The sequence below is a fragment of the Echinops telfairi genome, unplaced genomic scaffold (assembly GCF_000313985.2).
Source record: "Echinops telfairi isolate 266 unplaced genomic scaffold, ASM31398v2 ScPeMD7_7410;HRSCAF=8448, whole genome shotgun sequence".
NCBI lineage: Eukaryota > Metazoa > Chordata > Mammalia > Afrosoricida > Tenrecidae > Echinops > Echinops telfairi.
This window is the reverse complement of record NW_022111310.1, coordinates 18422898-18443575: the sequence shown is the minus strand read 5'-3', so window position 1 is coordinate 18443575 and position 20678 is coordinate 18422898. Positions and strand designations below refer to the sequence as shown.

The 20678-nt window shown below is 47.2% G+C and overlaps 1 protein-coding gene across 7 annotated transcripts in view; it reads left to right on the top strand.

Moving 5' to 3' along the window:
* TNC (tenascin C) overlaps positions 1–19894 on the top strand; it is a 100673-nt gene extending 80779 nt beyond the window's left edge. For all 7 annotated transcript variants that reach the window (XM_045296640.1, XM_045296645.1, XM_045296644.1 and 4 more), the window contains 9 exons: positions 1395–1514; positions 3212–3355; positions 4074–4204; positions 6780–6912; positions 8868–9019; positions 9435–9531; positions 10366–10527; positions 16476–16639; positions 19146–19894. In XM_045296640.1, the coding sequence (XP_045152575.1) occupies positions 1395–1514; positions 3212–3355; positions 4074–4204; positions 6780–6912; positions 8868–9019; positions 9435–9531; positions 10366–10527; positions 16476–16639; positions 19146–19256 (1214 nt within the window). In that variant the 3' untranslated portion in view covers positions 19257–19894. The remainder of the gene's footprint in view (positions 1–1394; positions 1515–3211; positions 3356–4073; positions 4205–6779; positions 6913–8867; positions 9020–9434; positions 9532–10365; positions 10528–16475; positions 16640–19145) is intronic.
* The last annotated feature ends 784 nt before the right edge of the window (positions 19895–20678 follow it).

Below are 20678 nucleotides of genomic sequence, written 5' to 3'. Positions count from 1 at the left end.
CCCCTCCCCGCCCCAAGAAATCTTTCATTCATAAATTCTCCACGGTAACCGATCACAAAAGCTGAATGGCATTGCTCCCAGTGCCCAAGGGTCTTCCTCCTTTGGGAGATTCTGCACGTGCAGGATGAGACAGGAAGGGACTCTGAGGGGACCATGTGGGTGCCCAGAATGACCCAGCCACATCACGATTCTTGGGCCACTCTCCACCCTAACAGGCTGACCTGGTGGGTGACTGGGGAGCGAGTGTAAAAGCCACAGCAGATGAGACATATTGAGGTTGGCTTCTAAGAAAGAGACGTTGGGTAGTGGACGTGGTCAGTTACGAGAGGTCGGGGCTGCTACTCCTTGCATATTCACACCTTCTCGGTACAGCCGCCTGAAGTCCTATCTAAGATTCCAAGTAAGACAGCCTCCCCATACACCTCAGACAACATCTTGTCCAGTTAATCCTCACAATAGCCACCACTGAGAAACTGAAGGAAGGAGGTGAGGCTTAAAGAAGGCAAATAGCATCCTTGAGGGCACTCCGGCACTAGACAGAGCAGCCAGTTGCCTTGGTTAGCTGACGCCGCTGTAACCAAAATAACCCAACCAAGTCACATTTGTGAGCAGTCGGATGCTCTCAGTTTAAGGAGGTGAGCCGTCTGAAGTGACAGCATCGGCTCCGGGGTGGGGCTCTGTCTGCTCTGAGGGGAAACCTCTTTGTCAACTTCTCCATCTTCTCAGCACTCCATGGCGATCTCCAGGGAACATTTGTGTGTGCTTTCTCTGTGCCCAATCTGCTCGGTTCATATCTCAAAATGGGTGAGGCTTATGACACATCCTACCCTGGTATGGCCTCATTAACATCCCAGAGAAAAACGGGATTTCATCCACAGGTTTCCGAGTGGGATTGTATCCACAGGTATAGGGGTTGGGATTGACAACACATGCCTTGGGGAGACACAACTCAACTCAACCCATACGACCCAGGTAGACACCAAGCCCCCCAGCCTCCAGAGCCTGGCTCCATAGGATCTACCAATCACCTACACACAGATAGCTCAGAGCCCCGGACAAACTTGAGCAGTCTTCAATTATGATGGGAACCTCCTCTGTTTTAGTCCATCCTTTTTCTGGGAAAAAGTGATGTGTATAATATCTTTATCATGAGCTCAGCTGTTTTTTAAGGCACCTTTCCATCCCCAATATCATGTGAAAAGCAAAATCGCATGCCCATCGAACTGATTCCATCCCATAGTAACCCTGTAAGACAGGCTAGAACTGGTTCTAAACGGCCCCAAGAAGCACCACTCTGTCCAAAGAGCAGGACTGCAGACAGAAGAGCAGCTGAGGTCCACTCTCCTACTCCGTGACTCCCCATCTCTCCAGCATGTCATCACCTCTCTTTGCAGCTCTCGATGCTCCGTCTGGCCTGGTGACAGCCAACATCACCGATTCAGAAGCCTTGGCCATATGGCAGCCGGCCATTGCCGCTGTGGACAGTTATGTCATCTCCTACACAGGAGAGAGAGGTAAAGTGCAGTCCAAGACCCCACCCCTCCCCTGCTAAGGAGCGTCCGTTCTGCTGGGAACTCTTTCCATTCTCTCTTCTCTGTGCCTCACTTGGTCCAGGAGGGCAAAATTGCGGGGTTGGCCAGAAAAGTCAGCATTGTCTATATGGCTCTTAACTTCAACTCATGGTGAGCTTGTGTGTTTCGGAAGGAAGTGTGGTGCAAGGGCATGTGGTACCCAGATGTAGCAGGGTAAGCCCCTAGACAGTGGCTCCAGCTTTATAATACAACCTCAGAATAAACTCATGGGCTAGTGTTGGGGATAGAATATGAGGTCAAAGGACCTGTTCAAGGAGGAGCAAGAGAAGGAGGCCCTACCCATACTCCCCTGCTCATTGTCAAGCTAAAGAGCACAAGCAGTTATTCTGAGGAGCCTAGAAAGCCGCTCAAAGGTGAAGGGAGTACGTCACCAGCCCCGATTTGTTTGTCCCCAGCCCGGTGCCCCTCTCTGCCTCCCAGGGCAAGGTGCCCTCTCTAGGAAGTAGCTCTCATCTTGACAAAGAGTTGCCAAGATCTGTACCTTGAAACACTACAGGCAATGCGGAGGGGCCCGAGCTCCTCAGAGGCCACAGAGGAGACCTGTGGTAGGAAACTTGATGTTTTAAAAGTAAAGTGCCAGAAAGCATGGCCATTAGCAAGTAAAATAAAATTAAACATAAGAGAGAGGTGGAGGAAAAAGAGCTTCGTTTTCAGTGAGCAAATCCATAATTTTGGGATGAACTACTTTTAAGAGCCAAACTTCATATTTTAACATCTAAGTTTACTGTTTTGTGGCTCTGTGTCATTTTCCTTGCAGTGGTGATCTGACAGGGCACCATCATGGCCAACACAATGATCAGATGGCACCAACTTGTCCATGTCTACCAGGGCCCATCCCAGTTTTAGCACAGCTTCCAGACAGAGAGAGACTAGCAAGAAGGCCCTGGCCATCTACTCTGAAAATCAGCCAGTGAACGGCTATGGATCACCAATGCTCAGATCTGTCACTGATCATGGGTTTGGCACGGGATCTGGCTTCGTGTCACCTCACTGTGCATGGACTCCCCAGGAGTCTAGGGATGACAAGAGGCTGGCTAGCCCAACAACAGCACCCTGGGCAGCTCCTGGGTCCCCTATGGGTAGGGTCTAAATGAACACACCTGGGCATCTGGCTTCATTTCCACAGTTGGATCCAACACAGTGAACTGAGAGGCAGCAACCAGGCTGGTGCCAAATTGGTGTGTTCCCACAGCTTAATGGTTTGTCAAATTCTGACACGTTATGAAAGGAGTCTGAGTCAGTTAGAGAGAGGACAGTGGGCAAAGAAGAGGGCAGATTGAATCAGCTGGGCAGAAACTTGAGGATGTTACCTGCAATTCTCCTCCAGCTCATGCCTGTCTCGGTTGCAAAGCTGTTCCAGCCAGAACCAAGTGGAAAAAAATCCCCTGACCCCTAGTTCCCCTTCTTTCTGATTTGATGCCTGGAAAAATTGTGTCGCCATATGATGAATCCTTTGCATATGAGGTGAACCCTCAAGAGAGAGAAAGGGTGTGAGTCATGGCAGAAACCAAACCTGCTTGTCTGCAGGGTCACTGAAAGTTTCTGTGTGTTGTTCGCCAAATCCTCCAATGGCTCAGACGGCAAGAGGTAACTGCCTCGTATGTGTGTTTCTCGTTCAGTGCCAGAAATTACACGCACCGTGTCGGGGAACACAGTGGAGTACGCACTGACCGACCTGCAGCCTGCAACGGAGTACACCCTGCGAATCCTGGCGGAGAAGGGGCCCCTGAAGAGCTCAACCATCACGACCAAGTTCACAACAGGTCAGAAGGCATCTTCCCTCTGAGACACTTGGCCAGATCCTAAACAGAAACCCTCCTCTGAAGTCAGATGCTCGCAAAGAGATGATGTCAAAAGCAGCTAGACTCGCCAGTGCCCACTCACTGAAGACCCAAAGAAACACAGCACTTCCTCTTGTACTGAAATGACCTTGGTCTCCCCACAGACTAGGAAATGATTTTAAGAGGAAGGCTTTTTAAGTGGAAAACCAGTCCCCACTGGCCCTAACCCCGGGAGTTAATGATCCATGTTCTACATAGGGAAATGTTTTTAAGAGATTTTTCAGATGATTTTTCCTAGATGCCTGGTGGGTTTTTTATACATTGAGTTCTTTTTACAAACCTCAGCAAGCAGGGAAATGTGAGGGATGACCTCTCAGTAGGGGTGAGCATCAAAATTAACAGTCAACTGCCCTTTTATTGAGAATCGAGGGGACTGGTAATTATGTCCACTGCTGTATTGCTCTCTCAAAACTCAGCCAAGACGATGGGAAGCTCCACAAAAGCTGGTCCTTAGGGCAGAGAATCACAGCAAGATTATGCCCTCGGAGATCCTGTGGCTCAACTCATTCCTTTATGGATGGAGAAGGTTGTTGCCCAAGGTCCAATAAGAAAAGGATGCAACCCAGACTTCCCGAAACCTAGCCAGAGATGTTTGCCCTGCATTTATTGGTTTTATATTGAATGTCTTTATCTTCTACAGACCTGGATTCTCCAAGAGACTTGACTGCTACAGAGGTCCAGTCGGAAACTGCCCTGCTCACTTGGAGACGCCCCCGGGCATCTGTAACTGGTTACCTCCTGGTCTATGAATCCGTGGATGGGACAGTCAAGGTATCTTGAAGTATAGACACACCCCAAGCTGTTGTAGGCATTTTCATAATGCTCAGAGTAGGGAAAAATTATCCTGGTGATATTCCTTAGCCCCGGGCAACTGAGGAGCTGGAAGGGGAGTGGGGATTAAGTAGGGAGGGGACTATCGCCAGATCTGTGACTCACCCTCTGCCCTCTTTCTCAGTTTAACCACATTCAGAGGCACTGGGGGCTTGGCTTTCTACATGTCTTTGGTGGGAACACTATCAGAGCCCCTCCTAGAGCTGGTCTAACAATGAACTAACTCACTGTGTAAACTGAGGCAAGTCCTTCCTTCTCTGAGAATCAATGTTCACATCTGTAAATTGAGTAAGTAGGACTGGTCGATCGATCAGTAAGGTTCCCCGATGGTCTAGTTTTCTGTGTCTCTCCCCAATCTGCTGCAATGGCCATGAAAGGGCTGTGCATAACACCCTGAGGAGCTGACAAGTAACCGGATGCCCAGGTAACTCGATTACTCCACTGTAGAGCTTCTCATTGATCCCTCTCCCAGGGAACAGCCCAGGAGCCTCCCAAAGGTCACTGGGTCATGTTAGGAAATTGATACTTACTCAATTTATTTCCTCACCTGTTCAATCCTCAGCATTTTATGTCTCCCTAGAGAAAACTGACCAGGTGTTGGAGGACCAAGATGCATAGTCATTTCCTCTCACTGACAAATGATGACGCCTGAGCCAAACGTTTAGCCTCTTTGAGACTTTATTGTCCCACAAGTAAACTCAGGATGACATGCCTGCCTGTGTTAGTCTGGGTACATTAGAGAAACAAATCCATAGAAACTCATATGTATAAGAGAGAGTTTTACATAAAGGGTAAGTGCACATCAAGAAAACATCCCAACCCAGTGCTGCGCAAACCCACAAGTCCAACATTAGCCCATTTGTCTGACACTGATCCACAAAGTCCTCTTCCATCTCACAAAACATATGCAATGATGCCGACTGCAGGAGGAAAGCTGAGTCAGTGAATGTGTAAGCATCTCAGCACTGGCAGGGGCTCCACACGGCTGCTCCAGCACCCAGGGCTACATCGGGATAGGGCCATGTGGCTTCTCCTCAGGGATGTCTTGCAGGAAGTGAGCCTTGCCAGCTAAAGCAGGGAATTGGCTAAGGCAGCTGCACCCTGGTCCGACCATCACAAAGCAAGAGACCCGAGAACTCAAAAGGCAAGACTCACTGAGCCATTTATCCCTCTGCCCTTCAATTAACCCCTCATCTGTTTCTCAGCCAGGTTGTCACAATAAACTAACTACCTCACTGTCCCAGTCCAATGAGACAGTGCAGCCTTCCAGAGACCCCAGGCCCATTTGTCAGTGCCCAACCCCAGTCTTCAAGTCTGTCTTGAAAGGAGGAAACCCAGAATGCTCCTTAGAAGTAAGGAGGGCAAGACTTCATCTGGCTCAATTTGGACAGGTTGTCAGGGGAGACCAGTCCCTGGAAAAGGACAGCACTCTTGGTAAAGTAGAGGGTCATCAAAAAAGAGGAAGACCCTCAATGAGCCAGGTTGACACAATGGCTGAACAATGGACTCAGACATAACACTCATTGTGCGGACGTGCAGGACTTGGCAGGGTTTTGCTTGGCTGTACATAGGGACACTATGAGGTGGAGCTGACTCGGTGGCACCTAGCCCCAGCAGACCCAATCGGCCGGGTTTGCAGGCTCTGGAGAGCAGTATTGTGTGTGGTTTAATGGGGGTGAATTGGAAGCTAGAAAGGAAGTTTAAAAGAGGCTCTCCTGCAAATGGAAGGCAGTGGCTCTGTGCGGTAACAGCAGAGCAAACAGCCACAGGTACTTAAGGAATGCTCAGGCCAGTAGCAGCCGCCTCTCCCGGATGACTGTGTTTTGGGAAGAAACCTTCCAGGCTAGCTCAGGGCTTCATCGTGCCATGGCTATTGTGTTACTATGTCATCTTCACACCCCCAAAGAGCCCCAAGCTAACTATACGTCAGAATCATCTGGGGACTTCTTAGACACCGCTGTCTCATACTTCTCCTGACTGTTCACACTTGGCCATCATGTGGGTTTAAAGCTTTCTAAGGTACTATGATAGGGGCCATATTTGAGGGCCACCTGGCTAACTGGTCTCAAAGTCTAGCCCTTTGCCCACTGCACAAGTCCTGTTGCCCCTGGGTGAAGGCTGTTAAAGTACAGCGGGGTTCGTCTCATTCACATGCTCAAAACTTTTGGGGGGGTTCCTCATTCTTTTTAATGATAGAGTTCCAATTCCAAAGGGTACATGAGGCCCTTTGTAAGCTGGCCTCTGCCCACCCTGCTTATCATTCTTCAACCCGAAACCAAGTGTGGTTGAGGTTGTTGTCTCATCGCCTTATTGAATGCGTTCTTCCTCTTCGGGCCCCCAGCCTTTACCCAAGGTGCACGCTCTCCATTCCCAATGGACCTGGTCTAGCATGGGTACCCAGTAGACGCTTGTTGGGTGACTACGTGAATGGAGGGTTGAATGAATGATTGCCTACAATTTATGCTTTAAGAATTTCTGTGGCCTAAAGCAATTTTATTCTTTCTTCTGTTCATAGGAAGTCATTGTGGGTCCAGACACCACTTCCTACAGCCTAGCAGATCTGAGCCCATCCACCCATTACACGGCCAAGATCCAGGCATTGAATGGGCCCTTGAGAAGCAAGTTGATCCAGACTATCTTTACCACAAGTAAGGGGTCCCTGGAGACCAAGTGAGCCTTGAGAGTCCAACAGTACGAGGTGGAGTCAACCCTCCACTAACTACCCTGTTGACCTCTTCTTTCATTTAAAAGAAATGCATGTCTTCAAAGGCTTGAGCCTTTTACAGTCGGAAGCCCCAGAGTCCCTGGGTGGCACAGAGGGTTAAGAAATCAATTACTAGATGAAAGGCTGACATTTTGAACCCACCCAGAGGCACTTCAGAAGACAGGCCTGGTGATGGCCTTCCAGAAAATCACAGCCTTGTAATCCTATGGCGCATAGCCCTGCTCTGATCCCATGGGGCCACCATGGGTCAGAATCAATGAACAACAACACCAAGCACCTGAAAGCCCAAAGAATATGGTGCGGCAGGCTTGGGGCACCATGAAAGGGCAGGAGGACTGGTTGTGAACACACCTGGACCAATCCCGTCTGCACCACTTGTTCTGTGTCACTTAGGAGAATTACTTCCAGGTCTTCATCGATCATAGGATTGGTAATTATCCCTTCCTCAAAAGATGAAGCACTGTATTTGAAGTCCTAGGCCAGTAAATAGCCCTTTATCAGGGTTTATTATAAGCAGTGTCCTTACCCCTTTCCTTCAGCACTTCAGAGTTTCTAAGAAGTCCTCCAGCAAGCCAGTACCAGGGTCCAATTTCCTGGTGAGCAAACGGAGGCTCCCAGAGACTAAATGACCTGCTTCAAGGCTACCTTGTGAGTTAAAGTCAGAGCCAGCCTTTTAGAGCCAAGGGGCCTCTCCCTGAGCCCTACCACTTGGCATCTGCTGCAGATGGTAAACATGCATGCTGTTCCATTGGTCCAAACCAAAGGAAGAGCCATTGTGTAAAGAACCCTGAACCTGGGACACACTGAGTGAGCATGTGCCAACCTCTCACACCCCAGTCAACAGTTCTGCTTCCAGCTGGAGAGGGAGATGCGTTTTCTGTGCCAGCTCTTACGCCCGGTGCTGAGGGCACAAGACTCTGTGCTTGCGCTAACGATGCTCAGACTTAGGCTGTAAAATAAACACAAAACAAGGAAACCATGATTCAGCTCAGCTGAGGGTCGGGAAAGTAAAGTCCATGGAGTATCAAATCAGATAAACCCCCTTGGTCAACACGGATGAAATAAAGCCCTGACATGGTTCAACCTCAAGTTTAACTTCTTCTATCACCTTGTTCTATCGCGCTTGAGAGCTTCCCCTCTTCAGTGAAAAAGAGGAAGGCCCTCAACAAGAACTGACATGGTGGCTGCAGCCATGGGCTCCGGCAGAGGAACCATGGTGAGGCTGGTATAGGACCTTGCGGTGTTGCCTTCTGTGGTGCACAGGGTCACAAGGGGTCAGAGCCAGCTCAATGGCAGCTAACAACAACAAGATCGCTAAGGCGCAGAGCAGTTGGCTGACTTCTCAAATGTCACACCGAGAGTGGCAAGCTCAGGACTAGAACCTGGGTCTCTGACTTCCCAGTCTGCTGAGATGCAACTATACCAGGGATTCAAATATCTTTGTCTGGGGCGATCACAAATTCAAACCTTTTATCATACTTTTAAAAGCAGCCTGTACTCTAACCAAGGGCACTGTTCCCCAGTGGGCCACCCAATGTGGGTTCGAAGGTCAAGCCATGCAGTCCTGGGCCCCTGGTGTTCATCAGGGCCCTACCTGATGATCTCCACCGAGATCAAGGCTGACCTAGCATTCGCTGTTCACAGAGCCCAGCTCCATCAACATGAGAGACCAAGACTGCTCCTTTGTGTAGAGAAGCTCAGAGTGCTAAACCCCCCACAGAGCAGGTGATCTCCCTCTTGGTGCACACAGGAAACAACCTCTGGGAAGTGAAGTTGCTTGCCCAGAGGAGTCTTGCCAGGCAGCTGAGCTGCCCTTTGAAAGTGCTTACCTCATTCTCCCTGCTTCTGAAAAAGCCACCCTTTCTTCTTACTCCACAGTTGGACTCCTGTACCCCTTCCCCAGAGACTGCTCCCAAGCCATGCTCAACGGAGACACCTCCTCCGGCCTCTACACAATTTATCTGCATGGCGATAAGGCCCAGGCCCTAGAAGTCTACTGCGACATGACCTCTGATGGGGGTGGCTGGATTGTGAGTACCACGGATATGAGAGAGTCCCGTGCTTTCTGCCAGTGAGGGAGGGGCAGGTGGAGAGGAGAGCTTGGTGGAGGCAGGAGGGGAGGAAGGGAGCATCCCTGTGTGCTCTAATCCTCATGCAAAACAGCGTGTGTCCCTCGGATGCTCTGGATATTTCCCTATTAGACAAAGAAAGAGAAAGAAGCAGGAGATTTCGTCTGAAGCCAGGGGAAAAGTGTTTATCTCATCGGAACGTCCTCAGACAATTACACTCCTGCAAAGCACAACTGGCAGAGAACATGGCTCCTGGCGCTGACTGGGCATTCACAGTCCACTAGGCACCTTGGGAGCTGGTGTTCCTGTGCTCAGAAAGGCACCCTCTGCTCCTGCCCCAGCATAAATGCCCCAGGCTCATTCATTGTCTTTGTAGGTGTTCCTGAGACGCAACAGTGGACGGGAGGATTTCTATCGCAACTGGAAGGCCTATGCTGCTGGATTTGGGGACCGCAGAGAAGAATTCTGGCTTGGTAATTAATACTGCCCAGCTGATTGGGTTCTGCCCCCAAATTCCCCTTGCAGCCTTTTGATCATTTGCCCTGACCCACAGCTCCCTATAGGAGAGATTTGGATAAGGAATCTCGCATGCACAAACAAAAAGACTGCTCAGTGGCCTGGGCCATTAACATTTAAAATCTGAGGGAGAGCCAACAGGCAGGCCTTTAAGAATGCGCCTGGTCTTAAGTCAGTCCCTGAATGGCTTACAGGATTATTCTTGCTGCTATCACTGACTGCATCTGCCCTGTGTACTAGATAAGATGGGTAAATTGCTACAGGGATAGGTTTATATTCTAAACCTCCCAACACATCCCCTCCCCCCAGAATCGATTTTATCTCCGTTTTACACGAGAGGAAACACGTGCTCAAAGAGGTTAAGCTGCTTGGTTGTAGGAATCTCAGTAAGAAGTGATTGAGCTGCAATTTGGAAGCTCCAATGTTAAAAGGATAATGTTACTACCCATCCATGCGTGCAACCCACACCTTCTGACAATTTGCCTGGCCTGGCACTGAGCACTGTTCTATGCACCATTGCCTGGGCTGGGAACGCTTACCTTTGTGTCCCCCAGAGCCTTATCTCCTCTGATCTTCACAATGCACCAGGAGGTTGGGAGGGAAAAGATTATCAACTCACTTTCACCTGAGGCTCAGAGACAGTCTATCGGTTGCCAGCACCGCCTCAGCCAAGCTTCCAGGTGGGGTTTGTAGTGCAAACCCCTGGTCCCTCTGCAGCTGTTGCGGGGCGGAGTGGAAATGAAGCTCCTCGCTACTTGTGCTTCTGCAGCAACCATGTCTGTCTTCCGCAGGGCTGGACAACTTGAATAAGATCACAGCCCAGGGCCAGTACGAGCTCAGGGTGGACCTGCGGGACCATGGAGAGACAGCCTACGCCGTCTACGACAGGTTCAGTGTGGGCGATGCCAAGACGCGCTACAAGCTGAAGGTGGAGGGCTACAGTGGCACAGCAGGTACAGAGCAGCGGCACACCCCCTCACTGCTTCCCTCTTCCCTTCAGTCATTGATGTATGCATTCAACAGCTATCTGAATACCTAAGGAAAAATTGCTGACAAATAAGTTCCCACTCCTGATGATCCTCCATATCTCAGAGTCAAACTCTGCTCCGTAGTGTTTTCCAATTCTTGGACTTGAATCTCCATCCTTTTCGTTAGCAGCTGAGGGTGATACCCATTTCCACCATCCCGGGCCACCCTTTGAATACTGTTAGGGGTTAAATTATGTCTTCCAGAAATATGTGTTGTAAATCTTAACCTGTGGTTATAATCCCATTTGGAAATCAGCAGGATTCTTGTAAGATGCCCTAGGCTTGGCTCCAACTCTTAGCAGCCCGACAGGCTATCGAAAGAAAGGCAGCCCAGCCCTGCGCCATCCTGACAATTGTTTTTAAGTTCAAGTTCATTGTTGCAGCCATTGTGTCCATCCCTTTCATCAAGGGTCTTCCTCCTTTTTGCTCACACGCTACATACAAAGCATAGTGTCTTTTTCTAGGAACTGGTCTCTCCGGAGCTTCTAAGAGCATATTGCCTGTGCTTCCTCTGAGACAGATATATTTGTCCTACAGGTAGTCCATAAGATTTTCAATGTTATTTGCCAGACCATCATCCAAGGCCTCAATGGTCTTCCCTATTTATTACCCAGCTTTCACGTGTATATGAAGTGATTGAAAATACCGTGGCTTCTATCAGGCTCACCTTAGCCCTCAAAGTGACATCTTGGCTCTTGAGCAGTGTAAACAGGGACTATGCGTCGGCATTGTCTCGATGGCAGTGAGCTTGGTTTGGCTTTGGTGCATCCGTTTTGACCAATGGGTTTCTTGGCTCCTGTGTCCATGAATGTTGATTGCGTATCAAAGTAAAACGAAATTTTGATAGCCTCAGTCTTTTCGCGTTTTATCGAGATGTTGCTTATTGACCCCGTTGTGTGGATTTTTGTTCTCCTGGCACTGAGTTGCGATCCACACTGAAGGCGGTCATCTGTGATCATCATCAGTCAGTGCTTCAGATCGTGAAGGTAATTTAGTTTCAGCAAATGAGGTGTACCATCAGCATATCACAAGTTGTTGATGAGCCTTCCTCCAATCTTGATGCCGCCTTCCTCTTCACGTAGTACAGCTTCTCAGGTGATTACCTCAGCATACAGATTTAATAAGGATGGTGAGAGGATACAACCCTGACATACATCTTTCTTGATTTTAAACCATGTCGTATCCCCTCTTTTCTGTTCAAACATCTGCCTCGTGGGTCTATCTACAGATTCCACAGGACCACAATGAAGTGTTCTAGACTTCCCATTCTTCCCAAGACTAGCCATAGTTTCTTATGACCCATGCAGTGGAATGCCTTTGAGTAGTCAATACAGCACAAGAAGGCAGCTTTCTGCTGGTCTCTGCTTTCAGTCAAGAGCCATCTAGTGCCAGCAATGATAGTCCTCATTCTAAGACTCCTGAATCTGCCTTCCATTCCTGGAAACTCTCTGTCCGTGTACTGCTGCAACTGTTTCTAAATTATCTCCTGCAAAATTTTATTTGCAAGTAGTGTCAGTGATATTGTTCTATATTTTGTGTATTCTGTTGGGTCCTCTTTCTTTGGAATGGGTACAAATATGGCTCTCTCCCAGTCAGTTGGTCAAATAGATGTCTTCCAAATTCCTTGGCGTAGATGAGGGAGTGCTTTCGGTGCTTCATCAGCTTGCTGAAACATTTTAACTGGTATTTGCCAAATCCTGCAGCCTCGTTTTTCACTAGCACCATCAGTTCCATTTAGACTTCCTCCTTCACTACCATCTGTTCTGGATCATATACTACCTCTTACAGTGGTTGCGTAGTGAGCAGTTATTTTTGGTACAGTGACACTGTGTCTGTCTTCCATCTTCATTTGATGCTCCCTAAATAATTCAATATTGTCTCCCTGGAAGGATTCAATGTGGCAACCACAGGCTTGAATTGTGCTGCACGATTTCGACTGGAAATGTGCTGCACCTGTCTCCCCTTTGGTTTTCTAGCTCTGGGTCTCTGAACATTTCATTATGGTGCTTTACTTTGTCTTCTCCAGCTGCCTTCTGAAATGTTCTGTTCAGTTAGTTGACGGCTTCATGGCTTCCATTGCCTTAGCAATTAAAAGCAAGTTTCAGAATCTCTTTTAACATGCACTTTCATCATTTCTTTCTCTTCTGTCTTTTTTGTTTTGTTTTGTCTTTTAAAGGTCATTTTATTGGGGCTCTTGCAGCTTTTATAATACTCCGTACTCGGTTCTATCAAGCATATTTGTACATATGTTGCCATCATTATTTCCTAAACATTTACTTTCTATTTGAGCCCTTGGTATCAGCTCTTCTTTTTTCCCTCCCTCCCTTCCTCCCGCCCTTATGACCCCTTGATAAACTTTAAATTAGTTATTTTCATATCTTATACCGACCACTATCTCCCTTCCCCCACAGTTCTTGTTGTTTTCCCCCTAAGTGGGCAGGGTGGGGGGGAGTTATGTGTTGGTCATTGCAATTGGCCTTCCCTCGCTCCCTTCCTCTCTCACCTTCCCACTACCTTCGTGGTATCTCTCCTGTCTCTTTAATGACATCTTGCTTTCTTCATATATGGTGTTCTTGATAGCCCATAACTTCAGTTAATAGTGTTCAATGCATCCAATTGGTTCTTGTGATGGTCTCTAGATCCAGGTGGGATTTTTCGCTCTTGTGGACTTATTTTAGTTTTATTTAACTTCACCCTGAATTTGCATTTAATAATTGGTGCTTGTTCTACAGTGAGCCCTGCCCTCGTCTTGGTGACTCCGTCATCTCTTCCCACAGATGTAGTCAATTTGATTCCTCGGTCCTCCATCTGAAGTACACATTGTGAAGCAAGAATGGTGTAGGGTATATAGTGAGTCAATCTATTCTGAGATTGTCAAGCCAGCAGAGCAGAGGCAAGGGGAAACTCATATCGTAGCACATCAAGAATGCTCAGGAGCAAGCAGAAGCTCAAAGAACTAAGGACCTTCCTCCTGAGCTAAGAGAAAGAGAAAGGCTTCCCTGAGAGCAGCGGTTCTCAACCTGTGTCATGACCCCTTTGGGGAGCAAACGACCCTTTCACAGGGGTCGCCTAATTCATAACAGTAGCAGAATTACACAGTTATGAAGTCGCCAAGAAAATAATTTTATGGCTGGGGGGTTACCCCAACATGAGCAACTGTATTAAAGGGTCGTGGCATTAGGAAGGTTGAGAACCACTGCTCTAGAGCCAGGATCCTGGATCTGGATGACAGAATCATATTTCTGTCTGTTAATGCCACCCGTTTGTGGCATTTCTGGGGGTGGGTGGGTATTTTGGTCACAGAAACATAGAATAGGTGGGGAGTCAAGACAACTGAGATTGAGTTGGAACAATAAGCACTTGGAAAATGTGATTTTTCTTATCCATTTTCAAATATCCCCTATGGAAAAACTCTCTCTTAGAGGTCTTAATATTTACCTAATCCACTGCTTCTCTGATTATGATGTCCATGCTCCAGTAGGAATCGTATTAAAGAGCAGTGTTGATGCAAGTGCTGCTGCTGTCTCTGTGCTGGCATAACTCCACACGTTCAGAGCAAACAATACTCTGTCCTCTAAGACATCCTGCCAAGTGGTCCTTGGCCTCTGCCTGCATATCCCCCTGACTGGAAGTATAGTGTCTCCCAAGGATCCCTTCTTCTATGGAAGTCTTTGATTTAACATGAACTTTGCTTGTCTTGTAGCTTCAGATTAGAGAGTTTAATGGCAGCAGATGCTTGGGTTGATTAGCTAGCATCCTCTTTTGTAGGAGTTCAACACACATCCCCCCAATGAATTTCCACAAAGAGCTCCTGCATGCTGTAAACAGTGAAGGGCTGCCTGCTAATGAGAAGGTTGGGGGTTTAAATGCATCCAGAGGTACCTTGAAGAAAGGTCTGGCTGAAGGCCTTGAAACCCCTCTGACATGCACATGGTCTCCATGGGTGGGAACTGACTCTACAGCACCTGGCTGGGTGATTTGTTGTTGTTGTTGTTGTTGTTGTTGTTGTTGTTGTTGTTAATTCCCAAGAAATCTCTACCTGGAAGACACTGCTACTCTACAGGCAAGGAAACGGAGGCTCTGCAGAGTTCAGTGCTTTGCCCAAAGTAAAATTGCTTGTAGAAGGTGGACCCAGGATGCAAAGCTGGGTGCAGCAAACTGGTGCATGTGGGTGTTCTTGGTGACCAGGAGGGAGTGGACAACGCAGGGAGGTCCATCTCCGCTGTGGGAGGGGTTTCGGTGATGCCTACAACAACACAAGAAAGAGGGACTCTGGTGCTTTCTGCCCTCGCTTGAGCCCTCAAAGGAAATGCCCATAAGGAGAAAGGTCTCCGGTTAGAAATGTGCCCAAACCAGGTTCTGCCGAAGCCTGCTGAGCTGGCAGTTGACAGGACAGTCAGAGGTCAGGATGGAGATAGCCAGGGGCTGTCCTCGCTTTCCTTCCTGCACCCCTCCAAGCATCCTGGCATCTTAGTGCCTGCTTGAGTGGCTTTAATAAACAGCGAAATGTTTTTCTTTTCTTTTTTCATTCGGGCCGCAAGCCCAAATGTAGGGTGCCAGCTCTGGGCAAAGGCATTCTCTCTCTGGGTCCTTGTCTCTTTGAGCTTCTGCTCCTGGGCACCTGTGCTCTGCTGACTTGTTCCATCCCTTTTGTATGGACTCCAGATACACCCTTTACGACTCCTGCCACATTAACATACAAAGATGACCCATTTCCAAATGGGAGTATAATCACAGGCCAGAGGTTAGAATTCACAACACCTGTTGGAGGAGTGGAGGAGGGATGGGGCATACTTCAGTGGGTGGCGCCTGGAAATAAACACCTCTTTAACTGAGATGGCCTCAGGCAAGCGGATGATGTTGCAAAGCAAGCAAATCCAGCAAGCAGTAGGAAGGGCACTGGCCTCCCCACAACTTAATTTGTGTTTGCGGGCAAGAAGGAGCCACACAGCAGTCTCCTTTACTAAGATAATGGGTGTGAGGCTGCCTTTGCTGTGTGCTTTTGGTTGTAGCCCTAAAACCAAGGATCCCTCAAGAGAGTGTCTGGTTTCATGGATAATTACCTGCACTCCTGGGTAGCACCATCCATTACAAAGGCATTCAAATCGTTTGGAAACTGGCTCCAAGAAAAGATTAGGATAGAAGTCTTCAGCATCCTCAAATACCTGTGTAACATGTTTGGCCGGGATTGGCAGGCGAGGGTGCATAAAACGAAATGGCATTTCAATGTTCCTGAAGTTCAATAAATTAAATTACCAATTAGATTCCTGAGGCATATTATATACAAATGGACTACTTGCTCAAGAAGGGAACACTGGCCAAACACTTTTTTAAATAACTGGAGGACATGCAGGCTGCTTGGTGACATTGAATACCTGGGGGGTTCAATTAGAGTATGACTACAAATAGCTGTATTTGGAGGGAAAGCATATCATAATTTCTGTCCAGATTTCCCACTTTATTCTCTGAGGTCTTTACATAAAAGGAATGCAGGAAAATCTAAGTAATAAGATAACTCTAGCAACCATTTGCAGACAGCTCTACCTGTTTACGGTCCACTTTCAGACCCATTTACCCTGTTCACCGGTAAATAGAATCCATCTGTTGGTCTCATTTTAATGAGGCAACAGAGTTCTATTAGCCTTGGTACAAGAGACTGAAAGAGATGAAACTTGAACCTGGGCCCTCCAAAGCCATCCACAACCCTCTTTCTGTCACATCACGCTTCTTCTATCAGAAATGAGTCCTGGTGTCCCATCCAGTGTTCCATCCAAAGCTCAAGGCCAATCCCCCTCTGGGTCTGTCCTTCTCAGCCTGGCAAGGAAGCTCCAGATTTCTCAGCTTTCTCAGCTCCATCTTTTCCCTCCCTCCAGGGGACTCTATGGCCTACCACAATGGCCGATCCTTCTCTACATTCGACAAAGACACAGATTCGGCCATCACCAACTGCGCCCTGTCCTACAAGGGGGCTTTCTGGTACAAGAATTGTCACCGTGTCAATCTGATGGGCAAATATGGGGACAACAACCACAGTCAGGTAAGTGAACTAGTAGAGAGGGGACTGTGTGTGTTGGGTGGGGGTGGGGGGTGCGGATTCCCAAGACAGGGCTCAAGATATCAGTTGGTGCTGATGGGAGTCCAGTTCATCCTCCCCATGCTGGCTGAGTTTGGCAGGCAGAGCATGTAACCGATTGAGACAGAATCTCAGTGACACCGCAGATCCTGTAAGAGAACAGACAGTGCATGTGGAGCCCCGAAGACACCAACAAGAGCGCTGGTCAAGTGGAATCCAAACACGGAGACTTTGGCTCAGACACCATCTTTCTTGGAAACCCCAAAATATTAACAGAGAAGAATGAGGGTCTTGAGGTGAAGCAAAGGAAAGATGCAAAGACCCAGCATGCCACCTCCTCTCGTGGCAGAGAGCCCATACCTGGCCTGGAGGCACCCCTGGGACTCCAACACCCTGGCATGATGCCCCAAACTTCTAAGCCTTTATTTTGGGAAATATAAGAAGGAGACCCAAAAGTGTATTATTCGCTGCACAGGGGACTCTGGGCTTCCGTTAAGGATGATGGGAAATTTGGGGAACCGATCATGGTGATGGTTGAGCATGACCACATGATAAGTGTTGCTGAGGTGTGCATGGCACATGGAAAATTATATATATATATATATACCCATTTACCAAAACAAGAACACGACAGACTTTGGTTTCTGCCACCTCCAGCGAGGGCTTACGTCCAGCTCTGACCTCTATCAGAGTAAAGGAAGACACGGAGGAAGAGGACGTGGTATAAGGACCCAGCTGCACGGCCGCAGTCCCCACTGTAGCTGAACAATTACAAGCACATTTGCCCATTAAATGCATCACCCAGTTTTCAATGCCACATCCCTGTCGGGCACAGAGACTTCCTGATGTCAGTGGATTCTGAATAATCAGAATCAAATAAAACATCTCTGTTTGGCCCTCTTTCCTTCATCATTAACTTCTCCATGAACACCCCACAGCCCCATGCAGCTGAGAGAGAAGAGGGGTGCAGCATCACGGGAGTGCTCTGTGAAGTGGAAGCTACCAAATCCGGAGTCCCCAGGCCCTTTGGATCTGAGGGGCAGATTCGGCCTACCTTTGGTCTTTAAACCACCAGCCAGTTGCCATGCAGTTGACTCTCATTCACAGTTATCCCATGATTTGCTTCAAACTGGGTGTTCAATGGCTGATTATTTCTTCTGAGGAACCTGAGTAGACTTGAAGTTCCAATCTTTCAATTAGCAGCAAAGAGTGTTAACTGTGTGCACCGCTCCCTGCTATCTTTCGGCTCTTCTATCAAGAATCTACTAGGGATCCGTAGACCATGCAAGATGTTAAGCACCCGACTACTAACTTGAAGGCTGCCAGTCCAAACTAATCCAGAGATGACTTTGAAGGCCTGGTGACTGACTTGGACAACAATCAGCCTTTGAAAGTCCTGTCGTGCACACTTCTACTCTGTAACACATAAGGGCATCGTGAGTCAAAATTGACTCAACATCAATATATTTGGGGTGTTTTATTTTTTTAATTTTTAAAGAGTCAAACCTGAAATCAGAAGCCCTGGGTACAAATATAATCTTTTCTTAGAGAAAATCTTTGGCCCCCGTTCCGAAAATATTTCTGACCCATTTTCCAAAGTAATTGAAGGTAAGGAAATAATATTTACCCAGGACCTACAACATGCCCGGCTCGATAATTACTCCCTTGCAAATTTACTTAATCTTGAATGCTTCCTTGCAATGTGGCATTATCCGACCTGAAGGGAAGCAATTTAGTGAAAATGAGATTCAGAAAGGCTTAGTCACGTACTCAGGATTATTTAGGTTTCAAACAGCCTTCTAGTGAGGTGACAAGCTTTTTGGTTCATGTATATTTTTTCTGCTATCCACAATACAACCTTACAAGTATATTTAATGAGAATTTTGGGAGTTATGGATCTCCTTGTATACCCCAAAATCCACTGCCAATAAGTTGACTTTGGCTCCTAGTGACCCTGTGTAGTGTTTCTGAGGCTGTAAATCTTTGCAGGAGCAGACAGCATCATCTTTCTCCTGAGGAGCAGCTGGTGGATTTGAAGCACTAACCTTGCAGTTAACAGTCCAACACTCACCTAACACTGCCATCAGGGCTCTTTTCTCCTGGTGCTGAGTCATTCAGTCCAGTGACCTCCAAGTATGACCTAAATTCCTTCAGAACTTAATGCTAACCATGGTGACTTTCATCATTCTCATCAACCACTATTTGTTTCAAGATGGTAGATAAAGGCAAACTCAGGTAGCATCTGCCTAACGTAGAAGACTAGGTGTTATTCAGCCAACCCTCTTGAAACGTCATGACACAGACCAACAGGCAAATAAGAAAGGGACTGCTTGGAAACAGTAGATGCTCAGATTGGAACAGAGTTTCTTATCTCATTGCTCATCTAACTAGAAATGGCCAGTGAATGCGCTGCCTAGCAGAAACCAGCCTAGAGCCCTCATCCTCTCTCTCTCTATTTGTATTTCTGCAGGGTGTTAACTGGTTCCACTGGAAAGGCCACGAACACTCCATCCAATTTGCTGAGATGAAGCTGAGACCCAGCAACTTCCGAAATCTTGAAGGCAGGCGCAAGCGGGCATAAATTCCAGGGACAACTGGGTAAGGGAGGAGGCGGGCCCAGAGAAAGGAAAGAATTGTACCAAAGGATCAATACAACCAGTCCAACCATCCAGCCACACCTGGACACGTGGCATGAGTCAAAGTTCACCTTGGATCACTGAGGCCAACAGGAACAACAAGCAAGCTCGATCACTTGGCGATTACTTCCTTCGCACCAAAGACAACAGTCTCCATAGGTTTCTGTCTTGATACAGCAAACATCTTCCAGTGACAGCATCACCATGATTTTGACTTCTCTTGGGTGGCTCTGGGAATGGGAGTGGGGTAGGCTGTACATTGGTAGTTTGTTATAGGACCAGCTGTATCTTACACAAAGCTGTATAATTAATGATCGCTATTTTTGTTAGCAAGGTTTTAAATATGTGTCATTGGAAGACGTCCCTTTTTTACATTTCATACACCAGAAACAAGGAAAGCAATATCATTTTGATCTTAAGGACATGATTAATAGTATTAATATAATAATAATGTTGATGATAAAAACTAAGTGTTTTTAAAGAGATCTCGTTTCCAAAACACAGCTGGACAGTACCTGATTGTAATTTTGGTGGTTGTGGTTTTGGGGGGTTTGTTTTTTAATAAAAACACAAGTACTTTTAAGTTTGACTGTTATTTTACCTTGCCTCATGGAGTCTGAATTCTACCAGAGTCAATGTATTTAAACACAGAGAGGGATGCTATAAGGAGAAATAAAAGGAGATGGTGGCCAAAGAAAGAGAAAGAAGAGAAAAGAGATTGAAAGTTTTGTCTTATTTTGGGTTGATTTTGCTTTCGTTGACATCTAGATGAGGCCAACGTTTTTGAGCAAAGTTGGTCAAGATTGAACAATGCTTACAGCTTAAGAGTTGGATTTTTGGGCAATACATTGAAGACTTAGGGTTTAAAAGCTGCTTTTATACCCACTTTCATTGTAATATCTTACACGGACTTTTATTACACAAAATAAGATTATTATTACACAAGGGTTTAAATCACCAGCATCCTATTGCCTCAGTTCAAATGCAAGCTCTCTGTGTCTCAGTTTCCTCATCTCTACTGTGTGGATAATAACTCTTCTTGCTTCATAGAGTTTATTAGAGGAATCAATAAGTTCTTTCATGTGAGGATCTTACCACAATGCTTGATATGTTTTCAATGCTAGTAAGACCCTGAGTTGACACTTATCTATGAACCAAAAGGTTAGCAGTTCAAACCCACCCAGAGGCACCTTGAAGAAAAACTTGGTGAGCTACTGCTACAAGATGGCAATCACAAAAAACCCTTTGGAGCACAATCCTACCCCACATACTTGGAGTCACCGTGAATGGGATACGACTTAACCACCACAAGTCTTGTTTGAATGTTCCTTTATCACTACTATCAATTATAGTGTAGTGGTTATAGA